A 16,262-nucleotide genomic window follows, 5' to 3' on the forward strand; every position below is an offset into this window, starting at 1 on the left:
AACAGCAGCCAGTACATCTACAACTAAACTATAAACGATATATAATACGTTAATCTGGCAGTAACCGCGATCATTTTAGAGCTTTAGCATTAGCTTTAGCTTAAACTTCCCTTGATCGAGTATTAAACGTCCAATGAAATTAGACTCGATATTAGCTCGTTCCAGCCACTACTCTACTCTAGCCCCAGCCCTATCTATCCAGTTCTGGCGAATCCATACCACAGAACATCAACCATTTATTAAACTTATACAATCTCGATCCGTCTATACCCAGATCAAGCTGCTCTGTGGCATAACAGGTCTATCGATTCGCTATAATCTACGGTATTTAAGTCGTTGCGAGCTGGCTCTAGCTGGCAGTAATATAATATAATCAAAGATACGATTACAGAGCAATGAATACTGAGGAATCGAATCTATTCTTTGAAAGGTCTTCAATAAGAAAGTGATGACAAGATGATGAATAACAGCTCGCTGGCTGGGGTTATTTCATTTTTTATTTTCTATCAGCTATTTGTCGTTGGTTGAGAAATGTCGAGACACGAGAGACGAGATGATAAGATGATTGGCGACTGAAACGCGTAATTTACATCGAGTATTGTCGTTGTAGTAAACTCTTGTTGCGATTGAGGAGATACGGATGTCAAGTTGACTTTTAAAATATTTAAATTTAAATGTCTTACATTTGTATGGGGCTTCAAGTTGAAGCGGACAATAAATAACGAGAATTAATTTTTTTTTAAATAAAAAAAAAAATATTAAGTGAGTGGAAAGATGATTCTGTCATAGAGATTGTGATGATCGTTGATCCGGTCGCGAATTAGAGGCCTTTCGAATCCCGATTACCTGATTCACTTTCATTTTGCAATTATGGGAAAAATATTTTTTTTTAGAGAGTTAATTATTTTTTTGACATTTAGGCGGGAAAAAAATGAGCGAGTGTTCATGAGGTCATTTCGCGGAGACGATGTAATTTATAAATATTTTATTTATGAGCAGTGAGATGTGACTTTTGTTGACACGAAAAGTCAGTCGATTTTTTATTATTTAAATTACTGGTTTTTTTTTCTGAGAATAGATTGGGAGTAGAAATAAAGTCTGGTTATTTTTTGGAGGTAAATTGAATTTGATGAATTTTATGGCAGAGATCGAGTTTAATTTGATAAAATGTCAAATTGTCAGAGTAATGCAATTAGGAATTTATATTGAGGATATATTTGAATGGAAATGATGAAATATTTAATTGGAAAAAATGAGTAATTGAAGTATGATTGAAATTTAATTTTTGAAACCTGAGTTATATTTAAGTGACTGTAACTCATTAAGTATTGAGACTACAGAAATTTTCATTGATGACTTAATTATTGAGAATTAAATTCTCTTCAATTTTGGTCTCTGTGAAAATTTTCGTAGCGTCAATATTTAAAAAGTTATAACCGCGCAATTTGAAATAAAATATGAATTGACCTATTTCTGGTAATTACTTATTTTAATTATTAAAAACTGCTGTAACTCATTAAGAATTGAATTTATGATAATTATTAATGAGAGGTGATTTGTAGAGGATTAAATTCTCTACAATTTTTGTCATAGATAAAATTTTCGTAATGTCGATATTTACGGAGTTACGGCTCAGTTCTCTTGACATAATTTTTTAAGAAAAAAAAATTGTCTGTTACATAAAAGTTTTCGTAAATTTCTAGCCGGCAATAATTTTTGAAAAAATTTTGACCTTAGTGACGGTGAAAGTTGTGACTTTTAAAAATTTTATTTCGACAAAATCCGTCTGATTATCCAATAGAGCCTTTTAAATTATCCTCAATTAGACGAAAAATAATTAATAAATTTAATTAAAGTTAAGACAATTTAAAATAAATGATGAAATAATTAAATTAAATGAAATAATTATCGCCAGTTAGTTGAAGAAATTTTTCCAATAATGGATTTAATAAACTTTCTAGTGTGAAAAAAAAATATTTCTCAACTTATTTAAGATATCAGACCGCGTAAACGAGCCTGAAGCTTTTCTGTTCTCGAATTACGCTCTACCACTTTACTTTGCTCACGAACTCTGTACTGAGCCAATGAGGAAGAGATTGTAGAAGAAAAAAAATAAATTGCTAAAAAATATTAAATCTTATTGTTCTTACTGCCATTTAACTCGCGCGCTAAAATGCTTCTGATTTAATTTACTTTAGAAAAAAAAATTAAATAGTCGAGTAAATAATTGTATGTATGAGTAACCATTAATTATGAGTAATTACATATAATGATAATAATAATAATAATAATAATAATAATAATAATAATAATAATAATAATAATAATAAAATTTATCAACTTGAACTTTAATTAGTAATATCTTATTGAGTATATAAGATAAACAGACTTTGTGGGTGGTCGTTGAAAAGGTCATTCAATTCTCAACATTTTTGATCTCAATAAAAAATATCAAAAAATTTATATTTCAAAAGTTATGACCATTTAAAGAATTAAGTAATTTTTTGTGGTATATTTTTTCTACTCCAATACTAAAAATGACTGTAACATCAAAACTATCGATTCAAATTAAATTTTCATAAGAACAAAATTTATAGGAAATTAAATTTCCTACAAAAATGTACTGAGATATTTTTCTCATATCAGTGATTCTTTGACCAGAATTTTAATTCAGACATTTTCAAAGAACAGAAATTAAATTTTTTTATTCAAGACTCCTTTGACTCCAATTTCCGGTCTAATTATCAAAGGTACGATAAAAATGTATCAACAGAAATTTATAGAGAATTTAATTCTCTACAATTTTGATCTCCGTACAAATGTCCTTAAATTCAACCGTTCAAAAGTTACAGCCGCTTAATAAAAACCATTTGCTCAAATATACTTTTCAGTGATTTGAGAATTTAAAAAAAAAATAAAAATATATGACTGGTACGAATATTAAAAGCAAACGTTTTATAAATAGTTGAATCGTAAACGATCTCAATGATGAAATTGAGAATTGAGGCAAGAAGATTTTTCTCAAGGACCAGGTTGCCATCGAAGGAAAAACGAAAGGCGTCTCGATAGTTTTTTTAGCATACACTCGGACATTAATGTGTATGTTTATATTCCACTCACGCACGTGTCTCAATGATAGCTGTGTCCGTATATTTATATATATATTTTATTAAACTTGTCTATGTAATGCGGCATAGAACCTTCATAACATAATGTAACATTCACGCGTAGGTTTTATCCTCACGGGACATGACAGGTTTCGCATTGCCTTTTGCCTTTGTCCTTGCAGATCTCACAACTCGCGAATCACTTGACGACACTATGCTACAACTTCTATTATTGTCAGTGCAACTTTTAAATAATATGTGGATTTAATAACTTATTACCTCTACGCCAGATTATTTACTTTGTTTACCGATTTAACCTCCGCACGTCACCGTTTTAGTGTTTATTTTATACATTTTTTATTTATTTACTTTTACCAAGGTTACGTATATATATTTCAATATATTTACAAACATCTACATATTTATATTAACAATTTTTTATATTTTTTTATACATGACGTTTCGTCATGTCCCTAAATATTATTTATTGACGACTGAGTTCATTTAATTGAGCAACTGGAGCTGAGACCGTTTACTTAAAAGTCAGGGTTCGGATTCAGTCCAAAGTTTTTTTAATTTTTATTAAATGAGTTCAGAATTATTAGACCCGAGAGTTCACGGTTCGAATCCCGTTCAAACTTTTACAGAAAAAAAAAAATTATTCAAATTTCGACGCAGTAATTAGTAATTATAATAAAAACTAAGGAAAACAAGACTGTAATTATAAAGTTCACGGTTCGAATCCCATTCAAGTTCATATTTATTTTCATAAAAAAAAAAAATGTATTAATAATGAGTTATTAAATATTATTACAAGTAAGAAGTGTGTTTTGATGACAGAAAAAAAGTGATTGGAATTAGTAATTGAATAATTAAAAACTAACTAAGAATGAGACTAAGACTAAGAATAAAAAATGTAAATAAGAGGAAATAAATAAAGAGGGAAAAAACAAAGTTGCAATGGGACAATGAACAATCGTACATTGTTAGGAGTTATGGCATTGTTACTCCACCATGCCTGGACCGTGTTCACATAATTAGGCTGTAAACGTTTCGAGACAATCACCATTGTCTTGGCGACCGCCCTGGCAACGATCGCACCCTACCCCGATTAAAGGAAGCACCCGATTCTTAGTTCCTTGGCAAAAAATCCCCAATAACAGACAACAGACTGCAGACTGCAGACTAAACAATTAAATAAATATATATAAAAATATATACAAGCATTAGCAGAGAAAATGGCGCCGAGATAAATAATTCAGAGGATCTTTGTTCTTATTTAGTTGAGTGGCCGACATGAGTTAAGTAGATCGCCGATAGCCAGACGTATATCATGTCGACGTTTGTTTCGTCTATCTATAAATATATGTATATATGTGTAATATAAGCAAGCCACGACAAATTTTATCACTTCCTCTTAACAGGCAAGTGGAAATTCGTATTTATTTATGTTTGGTTCAGTTCTGCTGGCTGGCAGACTAAATAAACGAATAAAATGGACCCGGCGTAGCGGAGTTTGGGCGGGACGACAAAATGGCGGACGGGAATCAAATGGAATGGAGACTATCGTAAACCTTGACGTTTACTTCTCGAGATAAGAGAGATAGGGTGAGTTGAGACGAGATAATATAGAGAGAAATGAAAGGGATCTTGATGCGAAGACATTTTTGTGTAAGTTGATAAGAAACTTGTAAGATCTAGAGGATGTTTTAACGGAGATGTCAACCAACATGAGTCCAACATTTTTTTTTTTTAATTAATTAAATGATTTTTTTAAATTTATCTGAATAATTCAACTGATAGCTTTCATTTAAAATTTATCTGTTATTTTTATTTATATTAATTACTAATTAGTCCTTATCAATGGTAATTAATTAATCAATCAATTAATTAAAGATCTTTATGTAGAGTAATTAAAAATTTTGTTATCGTGAATTATTTATTGTAAACTTTTAAATAAATGATTAATCAAAATTTGATTGATTAATTAGTGATAATTTTTTGCAGGTGATTGATAAAAATATTAATTAAAATTTTCAATTTTACAAACAAAATTGTTTGTAAAAAAAAAAATTTTTTTAAAAAACGTTAAACGACTGGATTTAACAAAACTCGACTCAGCCAAACCAGCTACAGCAGCATAGTCTAGAGAGCTTGGTAGCCGTGACCTTGTCTGGTCTCGACCCCACTGTAAAACCAGCTCATGTATTCACACATACACCTATGACATCCTTCGCGACTGCCCCCCACTACTTTCCACGAAAGAGAGAGGTGTAAACACTTGTGAAGACGGTTAGCTATATAATACATGCATTCATATATTTATATATATATATATACACATGTAGATATGTATGTTTACACATTTATAATGCAGCGCCAGGTCAACTCCATTGGCATCTAAAATTGCAGTTGCATATAAATACTAGAATTTTTAAATTTCAACCAACAAATTACCTAATTTTGATTAATACCCGCAGCTTAAAATTTAACAAAACGTGCGCTCGTTAGTTTGTGCATCAGCGTGAAATGACAATGGGCGCACGTATCAACTGAAAAAATTATTTCAAACAATTGGCTTTGAATTTCGCTTTGTTAAAATCACAATTCTATTTTTATTTTAAATTTCATTTAACGAGATCAAGAAGTTTAAATTTAATTATTTGCTACTAAGTGCGAAAGCATTTTAAACAAGAGCTTGTAACATTTTTTATTTATTTAATTTTATTTTACTTGGGGACTTTTATTTTTTCTGTTTTCTTTTAATTTTTTTTTTTTACACAACGTCGTTTCGCTGAACTCGTTCAAGTTCTTGTACACGATTACGCACTCGTGAGAGAGTACTTGCACTTCTTTGTTCATATACATATATATATAGATATATATGAACGAGTCTTTGTATATATGTTTAGTTGTATTGCATTAAATCCGAGACTAAAACTTTAAAAGACTAAAAAAACCCAAGACCGAGTCTTTAACTTGACTCAACTCCACGGGGAAGTTGAGCAAGAAAGAAAAAAAGTAAATAAAAGACTACACTAGAATGTAGGCATCCAGCAAAGTCGCATTGTAAAAATCAAGCTTTTATTTTTCAAGGTTTTTTGATGTTAACTTGATTCTTCACATGTGGATTATGCCTTTATTTTTAGAATTCATCTTAAGGATAAAGAAATTTCATATTTTTTCCCCCACAGAATTTTTAAAAACTTTCTTACCGCCACCGGCGGATGTATCGTTCGACAAACTGCATTATGTTCAACAAATTTAATTTTTTTCCATCAAGTTGATGGAGTTTATTGTTGATTTTACCAGGGGCTGCACACAAAAGTGTCCTGAGTAAAACAAAAAAAAAACCAAGTCGATCGATCGAGTAGTTCTTGAGATACAGAGTTTCCGTACATTCGTACGCTAGACAGTACGGATGTACGGATCGCGTTTTCTGAAGCTCCTATCACGAAATTAGTAGTTTTTTTTTCAGAATATCGTAGTGTGTGAACTGTGAGACGATTTCGAGTCGATTAAAGCCATAAATAATTTAAATATAAATTTATTACGACCGACAGCTGCTGGGTCGGGATGAGTCAATGCCGCACCAAATGCTGTAGCTCAAGTAGTATAATGTAAAGGAAATGCTTGCGATTGAGATGAAGTGGTTACGTCAGCTTCAACAATCGTACCAATTCAATCTCCTCTCCGTCTCGTCTCTCTCATCTCATCTCATCTCCAGTCGGTTGAACCCTCGGTTACTCTCGTATCGTATCGTTACAGCCACAGTACAGTATCTGTCCCTGCATTTGTTAGAAACGTTTTTCGTTCGCATCATAAAATGGCCCCTTGACAACAAGATAAATTATTGCTCAGAATAAAAACCTCGAAAAACCCAAACCCAAACCCAAACCCAAACCCGAGACTGAGCGATAAAAATATTTTATACCGTAATGTATACCTGGATATATATTTTTTATAAAAAATATATATAATTTTTATTAAATATCACAGTCATAACAAAGGGCCCGCATTACTTTCTGCGGGATCATTGTAGTCGTGAATTAAATCAAAGTAAAAAAATATTTTCACTTTAACAATAAAGTTAATGCAGCCTCAAACTAAAGAACCTTAACAAATATAATGTCTTGGAAGTCCTTTACTCAGCCCAAGTAAATTGTATGAAATAAAAAACGTCCCTCATAACCATGGGACCAGCTGAGTCCCCTGCCACTGGGGTCATTCCTCTTTCTTTACAATCCAACATATTCTAATAAAAACTTTTATATAAATATATATATAAATTTATGAGCTACAACTATGACAAAACTAAAAAACGTAAATAAAATAATTTACTTTGTTTGCAATGAGAGTAAGTCTACAGTGAATTTATTTAGTTTTCAAGTCACATAGCCGGATTATGTGCGACAACGAGTGAAGTTAATGTAATGTAAGGTCCAACCTACCACTGAGAATGCTGCTAAAAAGAACAAAAAATAACTAAATAAATAAAGTGTATGGGTATACCCTAGTGGAAAGAAAGCTGACGAGAAACACGCACGCGAACACGTGCAACGGACGTGCGGGTGCTTTCGATAGGGACATATGTGAATGTGTGAGTCTGAGTGTGTGCTGTGTGCGTGGGCACGCAAGCAAATGGATCCTATCCCTTTTTTTCTTTACCATTTATGTTGTGCTACGAACCACCCGATAAACATTGGCCTTCTTATACTTCTGTATATATATATATAAGTAAACATATATATAATATGCTACCTCCCCGAACCCAAAAAAAAATTTGAATTTGACTTTTTTAGCTTAAATTTGAGTCATATTTGACTTCAATGAATACCAAGTAAGTCGCATTAGCCAAAAAAGTATGAAATTGACATCTTATTTTGACTTTCTTTTGGTTAATTTGACCTATTTAGCATCTATTTGAATAAAAAAAGTCAAATTTGACTTGACCCAGGCTAACTTGACTTAAATTTGAATCAAAAAAGTCATATTTGTTATTTTTTTGACCCGTACGAGCCTCAAATGTCTTCATACATTTAAGAAATTTCATAATGCTGCGTACAATTATTTTTTTGATTTAGAAACTTTGAATTGAAATGTACTTGGAGATCATTTTTTACTGATAACTCTATTAATAATATATAATTATGATATATATAATCAATTTATATGTTAATTTGACAGAGTCATTTTTTGGACAGCAACAAGAGATTTTGATCTCATGGTCATAAAATTTACTATCTATCAATATATATGTATATAGCTATATATGTATATATATATGAAAAACTAAGTTTTATAACATAAGTAAATTAGCCAAAAATGTAAGAAATTGACGTCTTATTTTGACTTTCTTTTAGCTAGTTTGACTTTTTTATTGTCTATTTAAATCAAAGAAGTCAAATTTGACTTGGCCTAGGCTAAGTCAACAAATTCAAGTCAAAAAAGTCATACTTAAGTTATTTTTTGACCCGGGTCCGAGCGTCAAATGTCTTCATATATTTGAAAAATTTCATAATGCTGCGTACAATTATTTTTTTGATTTAGAAACTTTAAATTGAAATGTACTTGAAGTTGGAGCTCATTTTTTACTGATAGCTCTATTAATAGTATATAATTATGATATATATAATCAATTTATATGTTAATTTGACAAAGTCATTTTTTGGACAGCAACAAGAGATTTTGATCTCATGGTCGTATAAAATTTACTATCTATCAATATATATGTATATAGCTATATATGTATATATATATGAAAAACTAAGTTTTATAACATAAGTAAATTAGTTACAATGCTCTATGTCTTTGTCTGTATGCTTACGGACAACTAAAATATATAACCTGTGAGAAATTTCCATATGCATTGAATCAGTTTATAGTTTATAGTTATAAATAATTTATAAAAATAGTTTATTCGCACTTTTTACAACTTGTTTGAGTTAAATGATACCATTAGTTATTTTTAAAACTTTAATTTATTTTAGTTTTTAATTCTAGTTATCGCACTAATGGACATTTAAACGATTAGTTGATTAATTAATTTAATTACGAGTAATTTGTCGGGTGTTTGAAGCGAAATTTATTCAAATTTATACTGGGAGGTAATGAGACTTTTGTCAGGTACTAAATTAAATTTCAAGTCGATTCGATTGTAAGTTCGCAAGATACAGCGAATTCGTACATGCGTACGCCGGACTGTGCGGATGTACGGGAACGCGATTGGAGGGAAACTACTGAGAGAAATGAAAAGTAAAAAATTTCTAGTGAGAGAGTGGAAGTTTCTGGGTGGGAATTTTCAGTAAAAATTGAAAAAAAAATTTTTTTCAAGGAAAATAAGTAAATATTCAACTGAAAATCTCTCGTGAGTAATATTTAGCAATTTTAAACGAAATGCTTCTCTTATATTCTAGTAGACAGCACATAAAATAGGACAAAATACAACAGAGACGAGTAGAGAACAAATGAAATAATTTTCCGACGTAAAGTCTCAACTTAAAACGGCTTTAGCTTCCAGATCTTTCTTTGCTATCAAGATATCTAATAGCGCCAATTGTCTACGACAAATGACGCGATCGCCTTTATACACTAACAAGAATATCAGTTTATATTATCTAGATCTTTAGGAGCCACTGAACTAAAAGCTCTTTTACTTTATTTCATTTTATTTCCCCGCATTATTTATACAACTTAAGGTTTTTGTAAAAAAAAAAAAAAAAAACGCTATTGGCATCGGGGGCTCTGACCGATACCGGTACTACGCAAGACGACTTTTTATTATATTTTCTTTAGCTTCCAGTAAGTCCCTCAGTTAACTTTTATTTACTCCGCAGTATAGCGTCATACCATCATATGATTCATTATTGTCGGCCATCGGCCTTCCCTTCACTACTGTAATAAATAAAACAACGCCCTGGGATACTCATATGCTCAATTCCACTTATTTATCATACCGCTCGATCCAAAAACCAACTAATTAACCAATCAGCTAATTGTTTACTTTAATTCTTTTAAAATTTACAACCGAAACCCTCTCGACTACAATTTCAAATCAGCCAAAAATTTCCCGCGAAAAAGGAATCAAATTAAAGCCAAATTTTGAAGTATTCAATTTTTAAATTCAAAGTCGTGGGTTCGAATCCCGGTTACGGATTTTGTGAAAAATTTTTTTTCAACCTCAAATTTATTAAAAATATAAATATATGTGTTAATGTATTTGTAAACTGAAGACTTATTAACGTTCATATATATATATGTATATGTATATATATGAAACGTTCTTACATAAATAGGTCAGCGAGTGGGCAAATGTAACGATTGAGTCTGGTAACCGTCAAATGTATACACAACATACAGAGTGTACGTAATATATTTATGACTGCTTGCGAAAAAAAAGTATCATCAAAAGCGTGAGCGTTTTTAAATATTGTCGAAACGTTTTCACTTATTGTGCGCTCGGAAGAACGTGCTATCAACTTGACTTTTCTTTTTCTTATTCAACTTCGTTTTTTTCTTTTTATTACATGTGTAATTTACATTATGTTGACATTTAATTTAGGTCATCCACTTTCTCTATCAGCGAGATAAAAAAATAAAAATTTGAATTTGATTGTCTATGAAATTATATAGATATGAAAATTTGAATATGGGGCCAGAACAGAGTAGTGGAGATTACAAATTAAATGTTACAAGTTTAAAGTTGTAGATTAGATTAGATGTCAACTATACATTATACTTGATATATATGAGCTGGAGCTCGTGTGGAAATATATGTATAGATTCAGGTAGAGATGTAGGAAGAGGGAGAGGCCGAGACTGTTCAAACTACGGTCTAGTGTGTGTAGAATGGAGTCAAGTAGAGTGGATAGAGTCGAGAGCATGTATATAGGATGATGGTGCTTGATGTTAGTTATAATGAAGTCGTGGGCGGATTTTGGAGGTTAGGCGAAGGATAGTCCAGCGGGAGTGTCCGGGCTTAGGTTGAATTGAGGAAGTTGTTGCGATTAAACGGGAGCCAGAGTAATGTTGTGTATGGGTTATGTGTACTCTGTACACTGTCTGTGTATTTATGGATAGAGGGCATGCAAGTGGATAGTGGATTGTAACGCATGACGTCGAGGACCCAATTAGGACTCGTTAGCTTGGGGATTCACTCGGGTTACGCTCTCACATTGTGCCGCCGCCACGTTTGAAAGCTTGTTGCCAAGAGAAATACCGACGCCACACTACAAGCGCTTTGGGTACTCCAAATTATATTTTCTGGGCTTAAGTACTTCTAAGTGAGTTCGAAAGTATGCCAGTCTACAGAGAATGTCCAAATTGACACGACCGATTTTTTTCCGGATCGATTTACGAGGAAATTGGCCCAGAAAATTGAATCCGTACATTCGTACTGTTTTATGTTCGTATGTACGGAAGCTCTGTATCTGCCGAACTAATTGACGGATTGACTTGATTTTTTTTTTGTTGGCTTCAGATTACTTTTGTCTGTGGCCCTGTTAGTAATTTTTCAAGTAAACCCGTTAATTATGATTATAAATTAATGAAAAGTCGAATTTATGAGAATTTAATGAGAATTTAAATTTGGTGGCTGGTATAAATATTGTAGAGGTGAAAAAAAACGAGTTAACTAAATTGTGTACAAAAGTACAAGGTAAGCCAGTCGTAAAATGTAACAGCAGGAAGAAACCGTTTCTAATGTAAAGAGAGGAAGGACTTGCAGTGGTAACGAAACAAGAGAAGCGTCGAGGCGCGACGAACGCGGGTTCTTTTATATTAACCTACGCAGATACTAGCCATTCTACTGACATCGTAATCCGTTTTTTTTGTTCATATTCGGTAGAAAGAAAAAAATAATGAAATTGAGTAACTAAAAAATTCATAGCCTTGGATGTTAAAAAATTTTAAAAGAAATAGAAATGAAAGTTATAATAAAGTGTAATAAAAGTAAGAGAGTGAAAGACGTCTTTGAATTTGGCAACCGATGTACGAGTCGGAAGTTCCTCAAGGACGGCCGGATGCCAAGAAAACTTAGTTGCCTTTCTCAAAACTTTTTATCCCTTTTCACTATCGTCCCACTCATCGTCGCATCACCTCAACCTCATATATATTTACACAAGTTCTTTCTCTACACGTGCGTCTCTTTCACTGGATCCTGACTCCTTTCATTCGTGCGCTAGGTTCTTTTGACAGAGAAGAGGAAACTATTGCTCTTCATCTCTCATCTCCCTCACTCTGCGGCCCCTATGAAATTTCAAAGTTTCTCAAACAAACTAAAACCATCCTAGAGAAACGTATTCCCGATATCTAATAATGGACGTGACTCCTGCATTTCTTGGCAAGGAATCCAATAGTTGATCTTATGTTCTATTGAAATGTAACTTAACTATATATATATTTTTGTTTTTATGAGAGCCAATAATTGAGATCGAAAATTTTTAATTAAAAAAAAGTCTTCAGTTTGATCATAATTTAGTTTTAAAAAGAATTGAATTTTTTCTCATTTTACTTGAAGGAATTGAATGATATTTTTTATTAGGGCTACACACAAACGTACTCTGAAGAAAATAAAAAAAAAATCAGGTCAATACATTGAGTAGTTTCGGAGATATCGAGTTTCCGTACATTCGAACGTTAAAGTGTACGGATGTACGGATCCCATTTTTCTGGCGAATTTACAGACGAATCGTAAAAAAAATTCATGGATCGGGTTCACAAGAGTCTTACCCGCGAAACAGTTGACATTGAAAATTATTTTGATGATTACATGAGTCAAATTTAAATAAAAACACAAGAAAATTAGATTGAACCTCAGAGGTCAGAGATGCCGAGTAAAAAAGTATAAAAAGAGAAGTGATGGAATTAATGAGACGTACGCGAAATAAAATAAAGTGAAGTTGAGGAAGTTGTGAAGCAACTCAACATTAATGTAATGTAAGATCGCGAGTACATAGCGCCGTTGAATGAAAACAGCTGCTCGAATGACGAGAGAGAAATAAAGACCACGAGGTAAGAGAACAGGACAGAGAAGACTGAGGGAGAGGACGCGGGGGTGGAAGTGGTCGCGAGGGCGGAACAGATGAAAGAGACGCGAGCTTCGGAGTGTGTAAGTGACAGCACACGCTTGCGCGCTAACGTCCTCTCCTCTTTCTACGTATGACTATATGTATGTATATATATGTATATATATATTCATATATTTTACAGACACAAAGAACCATCGAGTATCGAATGGAGTAAGAGATGTTGCGGACGAGGCCGCTATTTCCATTTGCAAATAAACCGTTGGCCCACCCACACCTCAACAGACCTATACTATATTTACTAAGCGATAAGTAAAGAGGCTTGCGGGTGTTACACACGTTCAATGCGCACGTGTTCCAAATTCGTTTCTGTACCACATTCTATATATCTATATATATGTATAAATTCGCGACTGCGCTGTAGAAACATCAAAAGAAATTTTGCTATAATTAAATTAAAAATTTTTCTTTTGATGTTCCGACCAAAGAAAAAAATATCTAATTAACCGTAATTTAAAAACTATTGATTGAATGAATGATACCTCGTGTCTTCATTTTTGCTCGTGATACGGCTCAGCCTGAAAGAAAAAAACGACAGGCGTCAGTACACGGTTTCATTTTTAAATATCTCGTACGCCGCATAAATTTATAAATTTTTTTTTCTAACAAAAAAAAATAAGGAAATAATATATTCGTGATACTAATCTTTAAAATATGAATATCTGTACATATATTTTATTATCATTATATTTAAAGATTTTATTTGCGAAATAAAACGGTACTGGGATTTATTAGAAAGTATTTGACGTGTTTAGAAGGTCATATTCTTTGTTCTGTTTCGGCATTTACCAAACTTATATATTGTGAAATTTACACATATATATGTATATAAATAAATATGAATAAGTAAATATGTGGAGATTAGTAACGGATGTTAGGGAATGATCCCAAAGTTAGAAGACGATTAACAATTTTCGGTTTTTTTTTCCAAAATCAATTAAAAAAAAAAAAAAATGCACATGTAGAAAATTAAAAAAACCATAAGTGCATTTTTTTGAAAATTTATTTTTTTCAAAAAATTACGTCGTCGGCTAACTTCAGTATCGTCAGAGAAAATTAAAAAGTACAAAGTGCCGAAATTTTGTCTAATTAAAACAAACTGCACTTAGAGTTTACAAAATAGAAGTATATATATAATTTGAATTATCACCATATATATCTATATACATTTGTATGTAATTAAACTGTACTTACAAGAGTACGATTGCTATATATATAGATATAGAGATAGAGATAACCGATACGTTAATGAACGTTTTAATTTGTTGTTCACTTTAGTGTTTAGTGTAATGAGAATTGGCTCGTTAGACCCACGTTAAATAACGAGGAAATCCGATCACAACCTAAGTCTGTCATTATAATCACTATTATTTACTAAAATTATCAAAGTCATTGCTATCATTATATTCACATCCAAGTAATTTCGCATTACTTTTATTGCCACTAATTAGTCGACCGATTTTAAGAAAGGGAAGTAGTAATTCAGGGATCGATGGCTTTAATGGGAATTTGAAACGAAAATAATTTGAATAAAATTGGTGCCATGTAGATTCAAGTTACTCAGGAAGGGTCTAAACTTTTTTTCTTACACTCAAGTCGACGAACGACACATCCTTGTTGCACATGCGCAGTAAATGGAAACTTTGCCCACGTTTTTCTCGTAACCAAATGAAAATTTTTGGAAAATGGAAACGTCGATCGCTGGGTGATAGAGAAATGTATCGAGCCTCGATCTTAATTTTGCGAGAAAAGCTCGGATAGAAATTGCAGTGGATCCTTGAGCAAAGATCTTTACAACATGTGGCACACACGCACGCACACACAGAGGGTTAATTATAGTTGATATAGTTAAGTGAATAGAAGATGGTAAATAAATATAAAGAGACGTTACTGACCACGACGCAGAACGCACTGGGTGTATTTAAAGATACAAGAGGATGCACTCAACTCTGCAGACTACAGACTGTAGCTTCTACTTGGCCATCGGTATATGCCATCATCGGCTCTTCCTCGTATGCTTACGGTATGTGCACACGTGCAACACGTGCGTGTAAGCATAAAAGGAAATTCAACACATGTATATATATATATTTCAACGATGATATTACAAGACTCGAGTCTTGTTGAATAAAGCAGAGATAGAATTTTATTAAATGAATTTTTTCCATAATTAAGCTTTCAAAGTAAAAAAAAATTTAATTAATTTCTAGAAAAATTTAATGAAATTTTTACTGAGCGTAAATTAAAATTTTTGTTAACTTCTATACGAAAAAAAATTTTTTGGAGTAAATGGAAAATTTTTTGGGCTCCAAAAAATTTTTTTCTGTAGAAATAAAGAGAAAATTTAAAATTTATGCTCAGTAAAAATTTCAAAAAATATTTTATCGAATTATAAAATTTTAAGACCCATTAAAATGTCAATTAAAAAAAAAATTGAATATTAAATGAAAAAAAAAAACGTTATTTTAACGATAAAAGATGCAAGTGTTAAATTAATAGTATTTATTATTTTTATTAAACCGTTGGAAGAGAAAAGTCGATGGTTATCACCCATTACATCGTGTAGCATGTAATATATGCTCATATATATATATATAGAGTATCGCAATGAGTATAACTTTGAATGTGATTATAACAAGCGCGTTCGCTTTCACTTGACATCATTTATTCACTTGAATAGTGGATCAAGTCCACGGGATACTTTTTTTGCTCGGTAACCTCTCGGCACCGTCGTCGTCGTCGCATTTATTGTGCAACGGTATATAATTATGGGCATTACCATGGATGTGTACGAGATTTCATTGCATTCACAAGACCTTGATTTTTTTTTTAATTAAATCAATTTATATTTTTTTGGAGCGAAAAATTATCGCAATTTGGAGCTCGGAAAAAAACGTCACGGAAAATGAACAAACGTCATGAGGTTTTTCATTATTCCCTCGAGTTTTATCGTTGAATAACTCGGGTTTTTTTTTTATTATTATTATGATTATTTTCTGCACTTTATGAGACTTTAAAAGCTGAAGATCGTTACACTCAATGAAGCTTTCATCGATCATCGAGACAATGG

At 32.0% G+C, this 16,262-nt stretch overlaps 1 protein-coding gene across 4 annotated transcripts in view; it reads right to left on the reverse strand.

Annotated features, from left to right (window-relative positions):
* Positions 1–16,262, reverse strand: part of LOC130668179 (protein gustavus) — a 91,076-nt gene that overhangs the window by 16,161 nt on the left and 58,653 nt on the right. For 2 of the 4 annotated variants that reach the window (XM_057470341.1, XM_057470344.1), the window contains exon 2: positions 13,675–13,710. The exons of the other annotated variants lie outside the window; for them this stretch is intronic. In XM_057470341.1, the coding sequence (XP_057326324.1) occupies positions 13,675–13,710 (36 nt within the window). The remainder of the gene's footprint in view (positions 1–13,674; positions 13,711–16,262) is intronic. 4 annotated transcript variants of the gene reach the window in all.

The sequence above is a fragment of the Microplitis mediator genome, chromosome 5 (genome assembly GCF_029852145.1).
Source record: "Microplitis mediator isolate UGA2020A chromosome 5, iyMicMedi2.1, whole genome shotgun sequence".
Taxonomy (NCBI): Eukaryota; Metazoa; Arthropoda; class Insecta; order Hymenoptera; family Braconidae; genus Microplitis; species Microplitis mediator.